General features: G+C 49.0%; 1 protein-coding gene across 2 annotated transcripts in view; it reads left to right on the top strand.

Annotated features, from left to right (window-relative positions):
• The window catches only part of SCN3B (sodium voltage-gated channel beta subunit 3), a 39,725-nt gene extending 19,647 nt beyond the window's left edge, over positions 1–20,078 (top strand). The window contains exons 2-6 of one of the 2 annotated variants that reach the window (XM_083163523.1): positions 622–785; positions 11,337–11,565; positions 16,731–16,869; positions 17,493–17,585; positions 19,310–20,078. In XM_083163523.1, coding sequence (XP_083019649.1) covers positions 622–785; positions 11,337–11,565; positions 16,731–16,869; positions 17,493–17,556 — 596 coding nt within the window. In that variant the 3' untranslated portion in view covers positions 17,557–17,585; positions 19,310–20,078. The remainder of the gene's footprint in view (positions 1–621; positions 786–11,336; positions 11,566–16,730; positions 16,870–17,492; positions 17,586–19,309) is intronic. The other variant, XM_083163522.1, reaches the window with a different exon arrangement.
• The last annotated feature ends 2,944 nt before the right edge of the window (positions 20,079–23,022 follow it).

Raw genomic sequence — 23,022 nt, 5'->3', positions numbered from 1 at the left:
CTATACGATGGGGTGCGCTCTCCCGCGGCACCCCATCGTACAGAACAAAAAGTATGTGCTGCACATACTTTTTGTACTAGCTTTTTCTAGCATAGCATCGCATGCACAAGGCATACGATGCGATGCTTTGTGTGCTAGTTAAGCCCACAACGCACGCCGGGATCGCTGCATCTGTGGGCACCTTCAATGTAATTATAGCCTGGTATGTAAAGAAACACACTTTCACACAGACGCTACACTAAAGTCCACTTGCCAGTACCCCCATGTAAAGAACAGAGGGTTACGATGTAAAGTCTGAAGCCAAGTGATTAATTTGTTTCTATATCACCTTACACTAACCAGTTTCTCCCTCTTCTCTCCTGTGCCGTGTCCTGTGCGTGTCGTGGTGCTGTTACCCATCCCATTGCCATTCCTAAACTTCCTGTTTTTTTTTCTGTTACTTATCCCTTTGTATCCTGGTGAAATCTGTTGGTCCTGATGTTATCGTGACTTATTATTTTGCTGTATTTAATGTCCTGTGTGTGTTCCTATTGGACCCTCTCACTGTGGCTGTGTACCCTCCCACCCCCTACGCGTTTCGTGTGGGTTATGTATGTCCCCTCTCCTGGCAATGCCCTGCAGTGGAAGTCTGCTTGCCGGTGTGCGTTGAGGTTCCGTCCGGGACAGAGGCCGTACAAGGACACAACATGACATTATTGTGCATCTCCTGCATGCAGAGAGAGGAAGTTTCCGCCATCACCAGTGTTGAATGGTTCTATCAACCCAATAATGGAAACCGGTCACTTGTATGTATCCTGCATTACTTCTCATTGTCACATTGTCTGCAGTGCGGTAATGGAGCCGGGTTCAGGGTAGTCGGGGGCGGAGCTATGCTCTGTGTCCCGGCACCTTCAGAAAAAAAACATCTGTTTTGCTGTGCGATCAATGGAAGAAAACCATCTAGTACTCTTCCATCGATGGCAAAAGTATTCAATATCGGCCATAAACCATTGATTATTTTGAATCATTGATGTTCGATAGCCATCCCTAGCATACTGGGCATAATCTGCTACCTTCCTGTTACCCTGGACAAGAGCCCATTCCCATAGCAACCAGGGGAAAGTCACACGTACCCAGTCACTGCCTGCCCTTCCTGTTACCCTGTACAAGAGCCGATTCCCATAGCAACCAGGGGAAAGTCACACGTACCCAGTCACTGCCTGCCCTTCCTGTTACCCTGTACAAGAGCCCATTCCCATAGCAACCAGGGGGAAGTCACACGTACCCAGTCACTGCCTGCCCTTCCTGTTACCCTGTACAAGAGCCCATTCCCATAGCAACCAGGGGAAAGTCACACGTACCCAGTCACTGCCTGCCCTTCCTGTTACCCTGTACAAGAGCCGATTCCCATAGCAACCAGGGGGAAGTCACACGTACCCAGTCACTGCCTGCCCTTCCTGTTACCCTGTACAAGAGCCCATTCCCATAGCAACCAGGGGAAAGTCACACGTACCCAGTCACTGCCTGCCCTTCCTGTTACCCTGTACAAGAGCCCATTCCCATAGCAACCAGGGGAAAGTCACATGTACCCAGTCACTGCCTGCCCTTCCTGTTACCCTGTACAAGAGCCGACTCCCATAGCAACCAGGGGGAAGTCACACGTACCCAGTCACTGCCTGCCCTTCCTGTTACCCTGTACAAGAGCCGACTCCCATAGCAACCAGGGGGAAGTCACACGTACCCAGTCACTGCCTGCCCTTCCTGTTACCCTGTACAAGAGCCCATTCCCATAGCAACCAGGGGAAAGTCACACGTACCAAGTCACTGCCTGCCCTTCCTGTTACCCTGTACAAGAGCCGAGGCCAATAGCAACCAGGGGAAAGTCGCACGTACCCAGTCACTGCCTGCCCTTCCTGTTACCCTGTACAAGAGCCGACTCCCATAGCAACCAGGGGAAAGTCACACGTACCCAGTCACTGCCTGCCCTTCCTGTTACCCTGTACAAGAGCCGAGTCCCATAGCAACCAGGGGAAAGTCGCACGTACCCAGTCACTGCCTGCCCTTCCTGTTACCCTGTACAAGAGCCGACTCCCATAGCAACCAGGGGGAAGTCACACGTACCCAGTCACTGCCTGCCCTTCCTGTTACCCTGGACAAGAGCCCATTCCCATAGCAACCAGGGGAAAGTCACACGTACCCAGTCACTGCCTGCCCTTCCTGTTACCCTGTACAAGAGCCGATTCCCATAGCAACCAGGGGGAAGTCACACGTACCCAGTCACTGCCTGCCCTTCCTGTTACCCTGTACAAGAGCCGACTCCCATAGCAACCAGGGGAAAGTCACACGTACCCAGTCACTGCCTGCCCTTCCTGTTACCCTGTACAAGAGCCGACTCCCATAGCAACCAGGGGGAAGTCACACATACCCAGTCACTGCCTGCCCTTCCTGTTACCCTGTACAAGAGCCGAGTCCCATAGCAACCAGGGGGAAGTCACATGTACCCAGTCACTGCCTGCCCTCCCTGTTACCCTGTACAAGAGCCGACTCCCATAGCAACCAGGGGGATGTCACACGTACCCAGTCACTGCCTGCCCTTCCTGTTACCCTGGACAAGAGCCGACTCCCATAGCAACAAGAGGAAAGTCGCACGTAGCCAGTCACTGCCTGCCCTCCCTGTTACCCTGTACAAGAGACGACTCCCATAGCAACCAGGGGGAAGTCACACGTACCCAGTCACTGCCTGCCCTTCCTGTTACCCTGTACAAGAGCCGATTCCCATAGCAACCAGGGGGAAGTCACACGTACCCAGTCACTGCCTGCCCTTCCTGTTACCCTGTACAAGAGCCGACTCCCATAGCAACCAGGGGAAAGTCACACGTACCCAGTCACTGCCTGCCCTTCCTGTTACCCTGTACAAGAGCCGACTCCCATAGCAACCAGGGGGAAGTCACACGTACCCAGTCACTGCCTGCCCTTCCTGTTACCCTGTACAAGAGCCGATTCCCATAGCAACCAGGGGTAAGTCACAAGTACCCAGTCACTGCCTGCCCTTCCTGTTACCCTGTACAAGAGCCGACTCCCATAGCAACAAGAGGAAAGTCACACGTACCCAGTCACTGCCTGCCCTTTCTGTTACCCTGTACAAGAGCCGATTCCCATAGCAACCAGGGGAAAGTCGCATGTACCCAGTCACTGCCTGCCCTTCCTGTTACCCTGTACAAGAGCCGACTCCCATAGCAACCAGGGGAAAGTCACACGTACCCAGTCACTGCCTGCCCTTCCTGTTACCCTGTACAAGAGCCGACTCCCATAGCAACAAGGGGAAAGTCGCATGTACCCAGTCACTGCCTGCCCTTCCTGTTACCCTGTACAAGAGCCGAGTCCTATAGCAACCAGGGGGAAGTCACACGTACCCAGTCACTGCCTGCCCTTCCTGTTACCCTGTACAAGAGCCGAGTCCCATAGCAACCAGGGGAAAGTCACACGTACCCAGTCACTGCCTGCCCTTCCCGTTACCCTGTACAAGAGCCCATTCCCATAGCAACAAGGGGAAAGTCGCACGTACCCAGTCACTGCCTGCCCTTCCTGTTACCCTGTACAAGAGCCGACTCCCATAGCAACAAGGGGAAAGTCACACGTACCCAGTCACTGCCTGCCCTTCCTGTTACCCTGTACAAGAGAAGACTCCCATAGCAACAAGGGGAAAGTCACACGTACCCAGTCACTGCCTGCCCTTCCTGTTACCCTGTACAAGAGCCGACTCCCATAGCAACAAGGGGAAAGTCGCACGTACCCAGTCACTGCCTGCCCTTCCTGTTACCCTGTACAAGAGCCGAGTCCCATAGCAACCAGGGGGAAGTCACACGTACCCAGTCACTGCCTGCCCTTCCCGTTATCCTGTACAAGAGCCGATTCCCATAGCAACCAGGGTAAAGTCACATGTACCCAGTCACTGCCTGCCCTTCCTGTTACCCTGTACAAGAGCCGACTCCCATAGCAACAAGGGGAAAGTCGCACGTACCCAGTCACTGCCTGCCCTTCCTGTTACCCTGTACAAGAGCCGATTCCCATAGCAACCAGGGGAAAATCACACGTACCCAGTCACTGCCTGCCCTTCCTGTTACCCTGTACAAGAGCCGAGTCCCATAGCAACAAGAGGAAAGTAGCACGTACCCAGTCACTGCCTGCCCTTCCTGTTACCCTGTACAAGAGCCGACTCCCATAGCAACCAGGGGAAAGTCACACGTACCCAGTCACTGCCTGCCCTTCCTGTTACCCTGTACAAGAGCCGACTCCCATAGCAACCAGAGGAAAGTAGCACGTACCCAGTCACTGCCTGCCCTTCCTGTTACCCTGTACAAGAGCCGACTCCCATAGCAACCAGGGGAAAGTCACACGTACCCAGTCACTGCCTGCCCTTCCTGTTACCCTGTACAAGAGCCGATTCCCATAGCAACCAGGGTAAAGTCACATGTACCCAGTCACTGCCTGCCCTTCCTGTTACCCTGTACAAGAGCCCATTCCCATAGCAACAAGGGGAAAGTCGCACGTACCCAGTCACTGCCTGCCCTTCCTGTTACCCTGTACAAGAGCCGACTCCCATAGCAACAAGGGGAAAGTCACACGTACCCAGTCACTGCCTGCCCTTCCTGTTACCCTGTACAAGAGAAGACTCCCATAGCAACCAGAGGAAAGTAGCACGTACCCAGTCACTGCCTGCCCTTCCTGTTACCCTGTACAAGAGCCGACTCCCATAGCAACCAGGGGAAAGTCACACGTACCCAGTCACTGCCTGCCCTTCCTGTTACCCTGTACAAGAGCCGATTCCCATAGCAACCAGGGTAAAGTCACATGTACCCAGTCACTGCCTGCCCTTCCTGTTACCCTGTACAAGAGCCCATTCCCATAGCAACAAGGGGAAAGTCGCACGTACCCAGTCACTGCCTGCCCTTCCTGTTACCCTGTACAAGAGCCGACTCCCATAGCAACAAGGGGAAAGTCACACGTACCCAGTCACTGCCTGCCCTTCCTGTTACCCTGTACAAGAGAAGACTCCCATAGCAACAAGGGGAAAGTCACACGTACCCAGTCACTGCCTGCCCTTCCTGTTACCCTGTACAAGAGCCGACTCCCATAGCAACAAGGGGAAAGTCGCACGTACCCAGTCACTGCCTGCCCTTCCTGTTACCCTGTACAAGAGCCGAGTCCCATAGCAACCAGGGGGAAGTCACACGTACCCAGTCACTGCCTGCCCTTCCCGTTATCCTGTACAAGAGCCGATTCCCATAGCAACCAGGGTAAAGTCACATGTACCCAGTCACTGCCTGCCCTTCCTGTTACCCTGTACAAGAGCCGACTCCCATAGCAACAAGGGGAAAGTCGCACGTACCCAGTCACTGCCTGCCCTTCCTGTTACCCTGTACAAGAGCCGATTCCCATAGCAACCAGGGGAAAATCACACGTACCCAGTCACTGCCTGCCCTTCCTGTTACCCTGTACAAGAGCCGAGTCCCATAGCAACAAGAGGAAAGTAGCACGTACCCAGTCACTGCCTGCCCTTCCTGTTACCCTGTACAAGAGCCGACTCCCATAGCAACCAGGGGAAAGTCACACGTACCCAGTCACTGCCTGCCCTTCCTGTTACCCTGTACAAGAGCCGACTCCCATAGCAACCAGAGGAAAGTAGCACGTACCCAGTCACTGCCTGCCCTTCCTGTTACCCTGTACAAGAGCCGACTCCCATAGCAACCAGGGGAAAGTCACACGTACCCAGTCACTGCCTGCCCTTCCTGTTACCCTGTACAAGAGCCGATTCCCATAGCAACCAGGGTAAAGTCACATGTACCCAGTCACTGCCTGCCCTTCCTGTTACCCTGTACAAGAGCCGACTCCCATAGCAACAAGGGGAAAATCACACGTACCCAGTCACTGCCTGCCCTTCCTGTTACCCTGTACAAGAGCCGAGTCCCATAGCAACCAGGGGAAGTCACACGTACCCAGTCACTGCCTGCCCTTCCTGTTACCCTGTACAAGAGCCGACTCCCATAGCAACAAGGGGGAAGTCACACGTACCCAGTCACTGCCTGCCCTTCCTGTTACCCTGTACAAGAGCCGACTCCCATAGCAACAAGGGGGAAGTCACACGTACCCAGTCACTGCCTGCCCTTCCTGTTACCCTGTACAAGAGCCGACTCCCATAGCAACCAGGGGGAAGTCACACGTACCCAGTCACTGCCTGCCCTTCCTGTTACCCTGTACAAGAGCCCATTCCCATAGCAACCAGGGGAAAGTCACACGTACCCAGTCACTGCCTGCCCTTCCTGTTACCCTGTACAAGAGCCGAGTCCCATAGCAACCAGGGGAAGTCACACGTACCCAGTCACTGCCTGCCCTTCCTGTTACCCTGTACAAGAGCCGACTCCCATAGCAACCAGGGGAAAGTCGCACGTACCCAGTCACTGCCTGCCCTTCCTGTTACCATGTACAAGAGCCGATTCCCATAGCAACCAGGGGAAAGTCACACATACCCAGTCACTGCCTGCCCTTCCTGTTACCCTGTACAAGAGCCGAGTCCCATAGCAACAAGGGGAAAGTCACACGTACCCAGTCACTGCCTGCCCTTCCTGTTACCCTGTACAAGAGCCGACTCCCATAGCAACAAGAGGAAAGTCGCACGTACCCAGTCACTGCCTGCCCTTCCTGTTACCCTGTACAAGAGCCGACTCCCATAGCAACAAGGGGAAAGTCACACATACCCAGTCACTGCCTGCCCTTCCTGTTACCCTGTACAAGAGCTGACTCCCATAGCAACCAGGGGAAAGTCACACGTACCCAGTCACTGCCTGCCCTTCCTGTTACCCTGTACAAGAGCCGAGTCCCATAGCAACCAGGGGAAAGTCACACGTACCCAGTCACTGCCTGCCCTTCCTGTTACCCTGTACAAGAGCCGACTCCCATAGCAACAAGGGGGAAGTCACACGTACCCAGTCACTGCCTGCCCTTCCTGTTACCCTGTACAAGAGCCGACTCCCATAGCAACAAGGGGAAAGTCGCACGTACCCAGTCACTGCCTGCCCTTCCTGTTACCCTGTACAAGAGCCGACTCCCATAGCAACAAGGGGGAAGTCACACGTACCCAGTCACTGCCTGCCCTTCCTGTTACCCTGTACAAGAGCCGATTCCCATAGCAACAAGGGGGAAGTAGCACGTACCCAGTCACTGCCTGCCCTTCCTGTTACCCTGTACAAGAGCCGACTCCCATAGCAACAAGAGGAAAGTCGCACGTACCCAGTCACTGCCTGCCCTTCCTGTTACCCTGTACAAGAGCCGACTCCCATAGCAACAAGGGGAAAGTCACACATACCCAGTCACTGCCTGCCCTTCCTGTTACCCTGTACAAGAGCTGACTCCCATAGCAACCAGGGGAAAGTCACACGTACCCAGTCACTGCCTGCCCTTCCTGTTACCCTGTACAAGAGCCGACTCCCATAGCAACAAGGGGAAAGTCGCACGTACCCAGTCACTGCCTGCCCTTCCTGTTACCCTGTACAAGAGCCGACTCCCATAGCAACAAGGGGGAAGTCACACGTACTCAGTCACTGCCTCTTCCATGTGGTACAGTACAAAATAGGGGTGTGGATAAATAGATAGGTAATCGGTCTACCCCAAAATGTCGTCATGCAATAGGGCGACAGGGTCAAAATGTCCACATGAAAAAGGTAGACACATGAAAAGGTTGACATAAGTTTTTCACATTTTTTGCTGTTAATGTTGACAACCGTTGACATGGACCCCAAATTAGTCTAACGCATACCCACGCTTCTGGCTCTGCGCCGCGCTGTGCTCGGGCCACCCTCATACCATCATGAATACTCATGTTGACCTGGTCATGTGTCTACCTCTTTTCTTGTCGACATTTTCATAATGTCGGCCTTCCAGGATAGACCTATTGTGCTTCTATCTAGAGACACTGTAGACCGGGACCAGAAAATAGATGGATTGTGTTAGGAAGTACAGGCCCGATTCAGACCTGTTCACACCTGATGGTGAGGCTCTGTGCAAAAGCGTTTCATGGTTGTGCCTACAAAAACAGTGGGCGCTCCCATAGAAACGCCCTCATTTCGGCCATCACCGTGCAGGATAAATATAGACTTACTGTACGTTTATCTGCGAAGGGAGGAAAAATCAATCAATGGTGAACGGCCGTCTAACGATTCTCCTACGTGCAGCTGCATGCAAGCGGATGTGTGAGCGTACACACATGGTAGTGCGGGAATTCGGGCAGTGGGGGGCATGCGTTTGGCAGGCGGCGTTTACTTGCTCGCTAGGCAGCGAATATACGCATCAGGTCCTTTGTGGCGCTACACTACATTAATGCTAGCGGTGTGTTACACTACATGTAGCGTTAATGCTAGCCTTCCGTTACACTACATGTAGCGTTAATGCTAGCCGTGCGTTACACTACATGTAGCGTTAATGCTAGCCGTGCGTTACACTACATGTAGCGTTAATGCTAGGCGTGCGTTACACTACATGTAGCGTTAATGCTAGGCGTGCGTTACACTACATGTAGCGTTAATGCTAGCCGTGCGTTACACTACATGTAGCGTTAATGCTAGCGGTCTGTTACACTACATGTAGCATTAATGCTAGCGGTGTGTTACACTACATGTAGCGCTAATGCTAGCTGTGTGTTACACTACATGTAGCGTTCATGCTAGCGGTGTGTTACACTACATGTAGTGTTAATGCTAGCCGTATGTTACACTACATGTAGCGTTAATGCTAACCGTATGTTACACTACATGTAGCGTTAATGCCGTGTGTTACACTACATGTAGCGCTAATGCTAGCGGTGTGTTACACTACATGTAGCGTTAATGCTAGCGGTGTGTTACACTACATGTAGCGTTAATGCTAGCTGTGTGTTACACTACATGTAGCGTTCATGCTAGCGGTGTGTTACACTACATGTAGCGTTAATGCTAGCCGTATGTTACACTACATGTAGCGTTAATGCTAGCCGTATGTTACACTACATATAGCGTTAATGCTAGCCGTATGTTACACTACATGTAGCGTTAATGCCGTGTGTTACACTACATGTAGCGCTAATGCTAGCGGTGTGTTACACTACATGTAGCGTTAATGCCAGCGGTGTGTTTCACTACATGTAGCATTCATGCTAGCGGTGTGTTACACTACATGTAGCGTTAATGCTAGCCGTATGTTACACTACATGTAGCGTTAATGCTAGCGGTGTGTTACACTACATGTAGCGTTAATGCTAGCCTTCCGTTACACTACATGTAGCGTTAATGCTAGCCGTGCGTTACACTACATGTAGCGTTAATGCTAGCCGTGCGTTACACTACATGTAGCGTTAATGCTAGGCGTGCGTTACACTACATGTAGCGTTAATGCTAGGCGTGCGTTACACTACATGTAGCGTTAATGCTAGCCGTGCGTTACACTACATGTAGCGTTAATGCTAGCGGTCTGTTACACTACAAGTAGCATTAATGCTAGCGGTGTGTTACACTACATGTAGCGCTAATGCTAGCTGTGTGTTACACTACATGTAGCGTTCATGCTAGCGGTGTGTTACACTACATGTAGTGTTAATGCTAGCCGTATGTTACACTACATGTAGCGTTAATGCTAACCGTATGTTACACTACATGTAGCGTTAATGCCGTGTGTTACACTACATGTAGCGCTAATGCTAGCGGTGTGTTACACTACATGTAGCGTTAATGCTAGCGGTGTGTTACACTACATGTAGCGTTAATGCTAGCTGTGTGTTACACTACATGTAGCGTTCATGCTAGCGGTGTGTTACACTACATGTAGCGTTAATGCTAGCCGTATGTTACACTACATGTAGCGTTAATGCTAGCCGTATGTTACACTACATATAGCGTTAATGCTAGCCGTATGTTACACTACATGTAGCGTTAATGCCGTGTGTTACACTACATGTAGCGCTAATGCTAGCGGTGTGTTACACTACATGTAGCGTTAATGCCAGCGGTGTGTTTCACTACATGTAGCATTCATGCTAGCGGTGTGTTACACTACATGTAGCGTTAATGCTAGCCGTATGTTACACTACATGTAGCGTTAATGCTAGCGGTGTGTTACACTACATGTAGCGTTAATGCTAGCCTTCCGTTACACTACATGTAGCGTTAATGCTAGCCGTGCGTTACACTACATGTAGCGTTAATGCTAGCCGTGCGTTACACTACATGTAGCGTTAATGCTAGGCGTGCGTTACACTACATGTAGCGTTAATGCTAGGCGTGCGTTACACTACATGTAGCGTTAATGCTAGCCGTGCGTTACACTACATGTAGCGTTAATGCTAGCGGTCTGTTACACTACAAGTAGCATTAATGCTAGCGGTGTGTTACACTACATGTAGCGCTAATGCTAGCTGTGTGTTACACTACATGTAGCGTTCATGCTAGCGGTGTGTTACACTACATGTAGTGTTAATGCTAGCCGTATGTTACACTACATGTAGCGTTAATGCTAACCGTATGTTACACTACATGTAGCGTTAATGCCGTGTGTTACACTACATGTAGCGCTAATGCTAGCGGTGTGTTACACTACATGTAGCGTTAATGCTAGCGGTGTGTTACACTACATGTAGCGTTAATGCTAGCTGTGTGTTACACTACATGTAGCGTTCATGCTAGCGGTGTGTTACACTACATGTAGCGTTAATGCTAGCCGTATGTTACACTACATGTAGCGTTAATGCTAGCCGTATGTTACACTACATGTAGCGTTAATGCTAGCCGTATGTTACACTACATGTAGCGTTAATGCCGTGTGTTACACTACATGTAGCGCTAATGCTAGCGGTGTGTTACACTACATGTAGCGTTAATGCCAGCGGTGTGTTTCACTACATGTAGCATTCATGCTAGCGGTGTGTTACACTACATGTAGCGTTAATGCTAGCCGTATGTTACACTACATGTAGCGTTAATGCTAGCCGTATGTTACACTACATGTAGCGTTAATGCCGTGTGTTACACTACATATAGCGCTAATGCTAGCAGTGTGTTACACTACATGTAGCGTTAATGCCAGCGGTGTGTTACACTACATGTAGCGTTAATGCTAGCCGTGTGTTACACTACATGTAACGTTAATGCTAGCCGTATGTTACACTACATGTAGCTTTAATGCTAGCCGTATGTTACACTACATGTAACGTTAATGCTAGCCGTGTGTTACACTACATGTAGTGTTAATGATAGCCGTGTGTTACACTACATGTAGCGTTAATGCTGTGTGTTACACTAAGCGAGTTCACTATTCTCTGCTCTGTCACCATCTAGATCTATGAGTTCATCGAGGGAAAGCACCGTGAGCCCAAAAGCCCATTCAAAGGTCGTCTTCTGTGGAACGGGAGCAAAGACCTGCAGGACGTCTCCCTCATATTACACAACGTCACCACTGCCGATTCCGGGCGATTTTACTGCACCGTGAACCGCACGCTCTATTTCGAGGCACACCACCACTCTACTCAGAGCAACATCAAAATCGATCTCCTCGTCACTGAAGTAGGTAAGAGTCACGTGGCGCTGTAAGTGGCTTGTGGTCCGTTATGTCCTGTTTCTATGTATAATGTGCCGTTCCAACCGTCCGGCGCTGCAGCTTTGTGGCACCTTATAAATGAATGATGTAGTAGCGGCACAGCGCAGAAACTGCCATGACAGGATACGGGACAGTATACAGGCTCACAACTGGGACTCTGGTACAGACGGAGCCACTGGTAGCTTAACCGCGATAAGACACGGGTATACGCATCGTGGCATGTCGCGTGGAGCGCCGGACTGCAGAACCTGGCGATTGCTTCATTCAGCGTTAGTTCATACGCTTAGCACAACGGCTAGAAAAAGGCCCTGAGTTATATTATAGTTTGCTGTAGAATTGGTCTAAGACAGGCATGTCCAAACTGCAGCCCTCCACCTGTTGTGAAACTACAAGTCCCATCATGCCTTGCCACAGTTTTACTATTAGGGAATGCTAAAACTATGGCAAGGCATGCTGGGATGTGTAGTTTCACAACAGCTGGAGGGCCGCAGCTGGACATGCCTGATCTAAGAGCTGTTCCAGGAGTTATATGTGATTGACAGCTGTTTTATTTCAGTTACATGGCGGCTACACGCCATCAAGGTAAATAAGTAAAAGTGGTTCATATTCTTGGGCCTCTCATCCTTTGATGCAACAATAGGTTATCGGATAGGACAATGGTTCCCAAACGTGTATCAACCTCGGCTGCCTGGAGTATGAGACTTGTTTCATGTCGCCCCCTACGCCAGAACTTTCTTTTTTCAAAAATGTAGAAATAAAATATTAAATTAAGTAAATTGTGCTTATAGGTCTTTAGGTTCTAATATGTCGTCGGGATAAGATTTACTTCTATTTGTCTATATTTAGTTTATAAGTTGTAGTAACCAGTACTGGTTTTGCCTATTATATTAAATACAGGTAGGGTATCCCTTGTCTGGATATCCAAAACGATATATTCCAAAAAACACAGGTTTTTGGTTTTTTTGTACTCCCCTGGTCTGCAGCGCCCATCTTCAGAGTCATCCACGGTCCCACGAATGCATTGTGTGGGTGCACCCATGCAGTGCATCATTGGGACCGGGGATGACATAAAAGATGGATGCGATGGACACCGGGGGATGCCTGAGGACCAGGCGAGTATGGAAAATATAAAAATTATTCTGAAATCCGGAATAATCCCCCATCCTAAATGCTCCTGGTACCGAGCATTTTCGGATAAGGGATCCTCAATCTGTATAACAATTTTGAATCAGTTCTGGACAACCAATCCAGGGCACCCCTGCAAGTGTCTGGAGGCACCCCAGTGTACACGGCACACTGTAAGGGAAGCACTGGGACAGGAAAAAGAATATTCTGTATTTTGAGAGATTTCTTTTTACTTTTGGCAACAGATCTACAAATCCTGCTTGGGCATATGATCTACTTTTTGGGGGGTGCTCTGTGAGGTTCTGCGATGTCCATAGTCCAGAGATTAGTGTTTTTGACATACTGATTTACAGTATATTTGTTCCACATGCCGTTACAAGCGGATAAGGAATCTGCGCACACGGAGCCGCCAGGGCTGTGAGGCGAGTAGGTGGCGTGAAGGCATTTATCAGGATTCCCAGATCTGTGCTCACTTAACCATGGAAACTAAAGGTGCCCATACACTAGTAAGATTTATGTTCAGATCTGGCTGGTTGGAACAAAAACATGGTTATGGATGAGTGACAGTTTGGCAGTTTTCCAGCATTTCCAAGCAAATGGTCAACTGTAATTTTCTCTCATCCATAACCATGTTTTTGTTCCAACCAGACAGATCTGCAGATAAATCTGCGTGTGTATGGCCACCTTAAGTCATGCAGCAAGAGCTGAGACCCCCACAGTGCGATACAGGGAAAGGAAAAGATTCTCTTCTCCGCTTTGCTGCTACTGAACACTTTGCATCATCCGGAACAGCTCATTCTGATGGCATTAATATATGTAATTATGGTCTGTGGATGTGGCACCTGTCAGTCAGGCGGGAGCTGTAGGAGGAGATAAAACTTTAACGTTTCTCTGTGCGATCAATGCCAAACCAACAGGCCATTTGCCAGGCCATTAGCATTTGGATTATGTTCTGTTAGTGTTAATGATCAAAAAGAAAGTATTTTGCTAATGTGAAAGTTGGCTGCCTTCCGGACAAAGCAGGCTACCCCGAACTTACATTGTAGCATCATCCTGATTGCTAAGATTGGTGTGGGATTAGAACTCACAGCTACAAATGGAGGAAAGATGAAATAGCAAGTGATTATGGCACCAACTGCTGCAAGTATTAAAGGCCCAGGAGGACACCATCAGGATGCTGCAGGCACAATGGAGCTGAAAGATAAGGCCATGCAGCACACTCCACAGTAAAGGATGCCAGAAATGTCACGGTGTAGCTGGTAGGGTTTCAAACTGCAAAATGCATCACATATCCAGTGGAGACTGAAATTAAATAGTTAGCACTTTGTGTAGTGGGCGCTTAAAAACTCGATGGATCTTGATGAGGTACAGGCATTGAATTGTAGGTTGAAACACAGTCATTAACTGAAAGAGAAACAGCTGTGTAGGAGGCTTAAAATTGGGTGAGGAACAGTAAACCCCTCCAATACAAAGGTGAGGTCATACACCATGGCGGGACTGAGCACAGCTACAAGATCCATGGTAGTTATTCTGCATCAAGGTCTCTCCCAGGCAAAGATTTGTACAGTACTGTACATAGCGAGGATATCAGTGTTTGTTATAGGAAGCATGGATAAGATTTGCACGGTACTGTACATAGCGAGGATATCAGTGTTTGTTATAGGAAGCATGGATAAGATTTGCACGGTACTGTACATAGCGAGGATCTAGGTGCTTGTTGTAGGAAGCATGGATAAGATTTGCACAGTACTGTACATAGCGAGGATATCAGTGCTAGTTATAGGAAGCATGGATAAGATTTACATGGTACTGTACATAGCGAGGATATCAGTGTTTGTTATAGGAAGCATGGATAAGATTAGCACAGTACTGTACATAGAGAGGATATCAGTGCTTGTTATAGGAAGCATGGATAAGATTTGCACGGTACTGTACATAGAGAGGATATCAGTGCTTGTTATAGGAAGCATGGATAAGATTAGCACAGTACTGTACATAGCGAGGATATCAGTGCTAGTTATAGGAAGCATGGATAAGATTTGCACGGTACTGTACATAGGGAGGATGTAGGTGCTTGTTATAGGAAGCATGGATAAGATTTACACGGTACTGTACATAGCAAGGATATCAGTGCTAGTTATAGGAAGCATGGATAAGATTAGCATGGTACTGTACATAGCAAGGATATCAGTGCTAGTTATAGGAAGCATGGATAAGATTAGCACAGTACTGTACATAGCGAGGATATCAGTGCTTGTTATAGGAAGCATGGATAAGATTAGCACAGTACTGTAAATAGCGAGGATCTAGGTGCTTGTTATAGGAAGCATGGATATGATTTGCACAGTACTGTACATAGGGAGGATAACAGTGCTTGTTGTAGGAAGCATGGATAAGATTAGCACGGTACTGTACATAGCAAGAATATCAGTGCTGGTTATAGGAAGCATGGATAAGATTTGCACGGTACTGTACATAGAGAGGATATCAGTTCTTGTTATAGGAAGCATGGATAAGATTTGCACAGTACTGTACATAGGGAGGATGTAGGTGCTTGTTATAGGAAGCATGGATAAGCTTTACACTGTACTTTACTGTAGCGAGGATATCAGTGCTAGTTATAGGAAGCGGATTCAGTATTAAATCCCGGCGGTCGGGATCCCGGCGTTCAGAATCCCGACGCTGGAATCCCGATCGCCGAAATCCCGACAAGGGGGGGACGTGGATCGCCCCCCCTTGCGGGCTCGCTGCGCTCGCCACGCAGCGGGCCCGGTGCCTCGCTACGCTCGGCACACTAATTTATTCTCCCTTCGGGGGTGTCGTGGACACCCCCGGAGGGAGAAAGTGACGGGATTTCGGTGATCGGGATTCCAGCGTTGGGATTCTGAACGCCGGGATCCCGACCGCCGGGATTTTAACTGCATCCCTAGGAAGCATGGATAAGATTTGCACGGTACTGTACATAGGGAGGATATCAGTGCTTGCTATAGGAAGCATTGATAATATTTGCACGGTACTGTACATAGCGAGGATCTAGGTACTTGTTTTAGGAAGCATGGATAATATTTGCACAGTACTGTACATAGCGAGGATATCAGTGCTAGTTATAGGAAGCATGGATAAGATTTGCACGGTACTGTACATAGCGAGAATATCAGTGTTTGTTATAGGAAGCATGGATAAGATTTGCACGGTACTGTACATAGGGAGGATGTAGGTGCTTGTTATAGGAAGCATGGATAATATTTGCACAGTACTGTACATAGCAAGGATATCAGTGCTAGTCATAGGAAGTATGGATAAGATTAGCATGGTACTGTACATAGCAAGGATATCAGTGCTAGTTATAGGAAGTATGGATAAGATTTGCACAGTACTGTACATAGGGCCTTATTCTAGTTCACACTTTCTGACAAAATCCTTCTTAGATGGACAAAACCATGTGCACTGCAGGGGGGCAGATGTAAAATGTGCAGAGAGAATTAGATTTGGATGAGTTATTTTGTTTCTGAGCAGGGTAAATACTGGCTGCTTTATTTTTACACTGCAATATAGATCTCACTTTGAAGTAAAACCCCACCCAAATCTAATTCTCTCTGCACAAGTAACATCTGCCCCCACCTGCAGTGCACATGGTTTTGTCCATCTAAGAAGGATTTTGTCAGAAACAGTGAACTAGAATAAGGCCCATAGTGAGGATATCAGTGCTTGTTATAGGAAGAATGGATACGATTTGCATGGTACTGTACATAGGGAGGATATAGATTTGCACGGTACTGTACATAGGGAGGATATCAGTGTTAGCATGGATAAGATTTGCACAGTACTGTACATAGGAAGTATATAGATTTGCACAGTACTGTACATAGGGAGGATATCAGTGTTAGCATGGATAAGATTTGCACGGTACTGTACATAGGGAGGATATAGATTTGCACTGTACTGTACATAGGGAGGATATCAGTGCTTGTTATAGGAAGCATGGATAAGATTTGTTTCTTTCCCATCAGAGAATGAAGATTTTACTTCTGTCCTCTCGGGGATCATGATGTATATTCTCCTGGCTTTCCTCACCTTATGGCTCCTGATAGAGGTCATTTATTGCTACAGGAAGATCTCCAAGGCTGAAGAAGTTGCCCAGGAGAGTGTGTAAGTGTCACCTCCTATACATTCTGTTTGATTAATCTAGTTGGTAGGTACTATGGGGTAGATGTTAGTACATCACAACGCTAGTTGTGATCAGTGAGTGTATAATACATCTTGGTTGCCAGGGCAGGGAAGTGAAAACCCAAAACATCGAAGAGTCTTTGCCGTGTGGAAATGGGAGTCCGTCTGAGACAGGGTGGAAGTGCTCAGCGCTGACATCACAGACCCTCCCTGAAAACACCTGGGCACGCCCAGAAGATACCATGTTTACGCCCCCACACCCCGCCTTCCGGCAGACAAACTGCGTTTTCATTGCTATTGCCGTGTTTGCGTTTTTAGTCGCTATTTGCAGCCGCACACGCGCACAATGCAAACGCTGCACATTTGCGATTGTTTGATAATCTCTCGATTTGTAAACTCCCGCCATAGTGATCTATGCAGAAGTAGGTCCCTAGTCTTACAGAGAAATGCGTCTGGCCATAGTGATAGGGATAGAATTGCGCTGAATCTACAGGGATTGCGTTTACATACAAAAGAGGTAAAATGTGAAAAAAACTGCACAATAAATGTTATATACGGCGGCGAGATGTATTATTATGAATCTCACGCGCTCTGTCTTCCCGCAGCACTGATTACTTAGCGATACCATCCGAGAACAAGGAGAACTGCTCCGTACCAGTGGAGGAGTAATGACGGCAGAACACACAGGTCTGTGTCATGTAGGTTACAGTGTACTGCGCCACCTTATGGTGATGAAGGGAAGGGACGCTATATGACAGTATTGACACTTACCTGATCAGTCGCCATGCGGAAGCGATTCCTATGTGATATCTCCAAGCTTGGCTCGGCCACACGGCAACTTACCTCACTGTGTTACCCTGACGCGCTCCATCCAAGTCTACGTATCATTGTAGTCTGCAAGGGGCTGTCAGTAAAGAATGTTCTTAATTGGCTTATAACTGCACAGTGTAATATGTGGCAGAATGCAAGTGGATACATGCAGCCTTGTCCTCAGTGACACATCACATCTCCTGATATACTCTGTGCTGCTGGGGACCCTGCTCCTCCCACTATATAACTCTCAGTCTGTGGCTTCCTGCTGCCCCCATTCCCCTCCTCACATCATGTCACTGCCCCTGTCACATGTAGCCCTGTCCTCACTGACATATCCCTCATCTCCTGATATACTCTGTGCTGCTGGGGTCCCTGCTCCTCCCACTATATAACTCTCAGTCTGTGGCTTCCTGCTGCCACCATTCTCCTCCTCACATCATGTCACTGCCCCTGTCACATGCAGCCCTGTCCTCACTGACACATCACTCATCTCCTGATATACTCTGTGCTGCTGGGGACCCTGCTCCTCCCACTATATAACTCTCAGTCTGTGGCTTCCTGCTGCCCCCATTCCCCTCCTCACATCATGTCACTGCTCCTGTCACATGCAGCTCTGTCCTCACTGACACATCACTCATCTCCTGATATACTCTGTGCTGCTGGGGACCCTGCTCCTCCCACTATATAACTCTCAGTCTGTGGCGTCCTGCTGCCCCCATTCCCCTCCTTACATCATGTCACTGCTCCTGTCACATGCAGCTCTGTCCTCACTGACACATCACTCATCTCCTGATATACTCTGTGCTGCTGTGGACCCTGCTTCCCCCACTATATAACTCTCAGTCTGTGGCTTCCTGCTGCCTCCATTCCCCACCTCAAATCATGTTACTACCCCTGTCACATGCAGCCCTGACCTCACTGACACATCACTCATCTCCTGATATACTCTGTGCTGCTGGGGACCCTGCTCCTCCCACTATATAACTCTCAGTCTGTGACTTCCTGCTGCCTCCATTCCCCCCTCACATCATGTCACTGCCCCTGTCACATGCAGCCCTGTCCTCACTGACACATCACTCATCTCCTGATATACTCTGTGCTGCTGGGGACCGTGCTCATCCCACTATATAACTCTCAGTCTGTGGCTTCCTGCTGCCCCCATTCCCCTCCTCACATCATGTCACTGCCCCTGTCACATGCAGCCCTGTCCTCACTGACACATCACTCCTCCTGATATACTCTGTGCTGCTGGGGGGGGGGGTCCTGCTCCTCTCACTATATAACTGTCAGTCTGTGGCTTCCTGCTGCCTCCATTCTCCTCCTCACATCATGTCACTGCCCCTGTCACATGCAGCCCTGTCCTCACTGACACATCACTCATCTCCTCATATACTCTGTGCTGCTGGGGACCCTGCTCCTCCCACTATATAACTCTCAGTCTGTGGCTTTCTGCTGCCTCCATTCCCCTCCTCACATCATGTCACTGCCCCTGTCACATACAGTCCTGTCCTCACTGACACATCACTCATCTCCTGATATACTCTGTGCTGCTGGGGACCGTGCTCCTCCCACTATATAACTCTCAGTCTGTCTTGTCTCCATTCCCCAGGTGGCCACAGAGGCTTAGAGGATAACAAACACTGTCCTACCATAGCAGCAGGAGCTGGCCTCGTAGATCCCCCTCCCCCTGTATAATACCTGATATGCACCCTTACCTGTAGAACGTCTCATCTGTGTCCCTCATATTGGAGGAGAAACCCCATGAAGATCTGGAAGTTGGAATCTCTCATATCGGAGGCAGAACAGATGAGCAGCCAAGTATCGGGCAATGTATAGTGTCTCTTGCTGCCATGGATTTGTGCGTCCAGATCCCCCTCCCCTCCCCTCGTCCCCAATCACACAGACTGGGGTGTCGACATATATCTGGTCTTGTAACCGACAGAACTCTGCTAGTAACACTGCCAACCACGCCGCCTTCCTGATCCCCCTATATAGTATACACAGTGATGTCATAGTCTCTGTTCCAGTGGTGCGCTGCGATATTACGACACAGGCCACATCCGCCACTTTATTTGTCTCACTTTGTAGATTGTCACAGTAGCGCAGAGCCCGTAGCCGGCGGCAGGTTGATGATCTTTCCTGTCTAGTTACAAAGTAACAACTTCTGTACAAGTAGCCTCACAGAGGTGTCACCACGGCACCCAGCAGAAGATATCGGAGGGAACGGACATGACAGTTACATTTGTAGGATGGGGGGTCACAACGCTTGGGGGCGATGTCTTCCAGACACGAGTCACCACCTACCCGAGCCTCCTTATAGGATGAATAAAAATGTGGCTTTGCTTTTTCTTTACCAATAAAATGTGTGTGCACCGAAACGCAGATGTGTAATCTCTGGACGCAGGTGTGTATAATATATAATGGGTGGGGAACACTTTATCTCTGGACGCAGGTGTGTATAGTGTATAACGGGTGGGGAACACTTTATCTCTGGACGCAGGTGTGTATAGTGTATAATGGGTGGGGGGACGCTATCTCTGGATGCAGGTGTGTATAGTGTATGACAGATGGGGAACACTTTATCTTTGGACGCAGGTGTGTATAGTGTATAACGGGTGGGGAACACTTTATCTCTGGACGCAGGTGTGTATAATGTATAATGGGTGGGGGGACGCTATCTCTGGACGCAGGTGTGTATAGTGTATGACAGATGGGGAACACTTTTTCTCTGGACGCAGGTGTGTATAGTGTATAACGGGTGGGGAACACTTTATCTCTGGACGCAGGTGTGTATAGTGTATAACGGGTGGGGAATACTTTATCTCTGGACGCAGGTGTGTATAGTGTATAACGGGTGGGGAACACTTTATCTCTGGACGCAGGTGTGTATAGTGTATAACGGGTGGGGAACAGTTTATCTCTGGACCCAGGTGTGTATAGTGTATAACGGGTGGGGAACACTTTATCTCTGGACGCAGGTGTGTATAGTGTATAACGGGTGGGGAACACTTTATCTCTGGACGCTGGTGTGTATAGTGTATAACGGGTGGGGAACACTTTATCTCTGGACGCAGGTGCGTATAGTGTATAACGGGTGGGGAACACTTTATCTCTGGACGCAGGTGTGTATAGTGTATAACGGGTGGGCAACACTTTATCTCTGGACGCAGGTGTGTATAGTGTATAACGGGTGGGGAACACTTTATCTCTGGATGCAGGTGTGTATAGTGTATAACGGGTGGGCAACACTTTATCTCTGGACGCAGGTGTGTATAGTGTATAACGGGTGGGGAACACTTTATCTCTGGACGCAGGTGTGTATAGTGTATAACGGGTGGGGAACACTTTATCTCTGGACGCAGGTGTGTATAGTGTATAACGGGTGGGGAACACTTTATCTCTGGACGCTGGTGTGTATAGTGTATAACGGGTGGGGAACACTTTATCTCTGGACGCAGGTGTGTATAGTGTATAACGGGTGGGGGACACTTTATCTCTGGACGCAGGTGTGTATAATGTATAATGGGTGGGGAACACTTTATCTCTGGACGCAGGTGTGTATAGTGTATAACGGGTGGGGAACACTTTATCTCTGGACGCAGGTGTGTATAGTGTATAGCAGGTGGGGAACACTTTATCTCTGGACGCAGGTGTGTATAATGTATAACGGGTGGGGAACACTTTATCTCTGGACGCAGGTGTGTATAATGTATAACGGGTGGGGAACACTTTATCTCTGGACGCAGGTGTGTATAATGTATAACGGGTGGGGAACACTTTATCTCTGGACGCAGGTGTGTATAATGTATAATGGGTGGGGAACACTTTATCTCTGGACGCAGGTTTGTATAATGTATAATGGGTGGGGAACACTTTATCTCTGGACGCAGGTGTGTATAGTGTATAACGGGTGGGGAACACTTTATCTCTGGACGCAGGTGTGTATAGTGTATAGCAGGTGGGGAACACTATCTCTGGACGCAGGTGTGTATAACAGGTGGGGAACACTTTATCTCTAGACGCAGGTGTGTATAGTGTATAGCAGGTGGGGAACACTATCTCTGGACGCAGGTTTGTATAACAGGTGGGGAACACTTTATCTCTAGACGCAGGTGTGTACAGTGTATAACGGGTGGGGAACACTTTATCTCTGGACGCAGGTGTGTATAATGTATAACAGGTGAGGAACACTTTATCTCTGGACACAGGTGTGTATAGTGTATAACAGGTGGGGGACACTTTATCTCTGGACGCAGGTGTGTATAATGTATAACAGGTGGGGGACACTTTATCTCTGGACGCAGGTGTGTATAGTGTATAACAGGTGGGGGACACTTTATCTCTGGACGCAGGTGTGTATAATGTAGAACGGGTGGGGAACACTTTATCTCTGGACGCAGGTGTGTATAGTGTATAATGGGTGGGGGGACGCTATCTCTGGACGCAGGTGTGTATAATGTATAACGGGTGGGGAACACTTTATCTCTGGACGCAGGTGTGTATAGTGTATAATGGGTGGGGAACACTATCTCTGGACGCAGGTGTGTATAGTGTATAACGGGTGGGGAACACTATCTCTGGACGCAGGTGTGTATAGTGTATAACGGGTGGGGAACACTTTATCTCTGGACGCAGGTGTGTATAATGTAGAACGGGTGGGGGACACTTTATCTCTGGACGCAGGTGTGTATAGTGTATAACGGGTGGGGAACACTATCTCTGGACGCAGGTGTGTATAGTGTATAACGGGTGGGGAACACTTTATCTCTGGACGTAGGTGTGTATAGTGTATAACGGGTGGGGAACACTTTATCTCTGGACGCAGGTGTTTATAGTGTATAGCAGGTGGGGAACACTTTATCTCTGGACGCAGGTGTGTATAGTGTATAACGGGTGGGGAACACTTTATCTCTGGACGCAGGTGTGTATAGTGTATAACGGGTGGTGAACACATAATCTCTGGACGCAGGTGTGTATAATGTATAACGGGTGGGGCACACTTTATCTCTGGACGCTGGTGTGTATAGTGTATAACGGGTGGGGATCACTTTATCTCTGGACGCAGGTGTGTATAATGGGTGGGGAACACTATCTCTGGACGCAGGTGTGTATAGTGTATAACGGGTGGGGAACACCTAATCTCTGGACGCAGGTGTGTATAGTGTATAACGGGTGGGGGACACTATCTCTGGACGCAGGTGTGTATAGTGTATAACGGGTGGGGAACACTTTATCTCTGGACGCAGGTGTGTATAATGTATAATGGGTGGAGAACACTTTATCTCTGGACGCAGGTGTGTATTATGTATAACGGGTGGGGAA

The sequence above is a fragment of the Crinia signifera genome, chromosome 19 (assembly GCF_055691185.1).
Source record: "Crinia signifera chromosome 19, ASM5569118v1, whole genome shotgun sequence".
Taxonomy (NCBI): Eukaryota; Metazoa; Chordata; class Amphibia; order Anura; family Myobatrachidae; genus Crinia; species Crinia signifera.
Note: the sequence above shows the minus strand (reverse complement) of the source record. Positions and strands in the feature narration are given on the sequence as shown.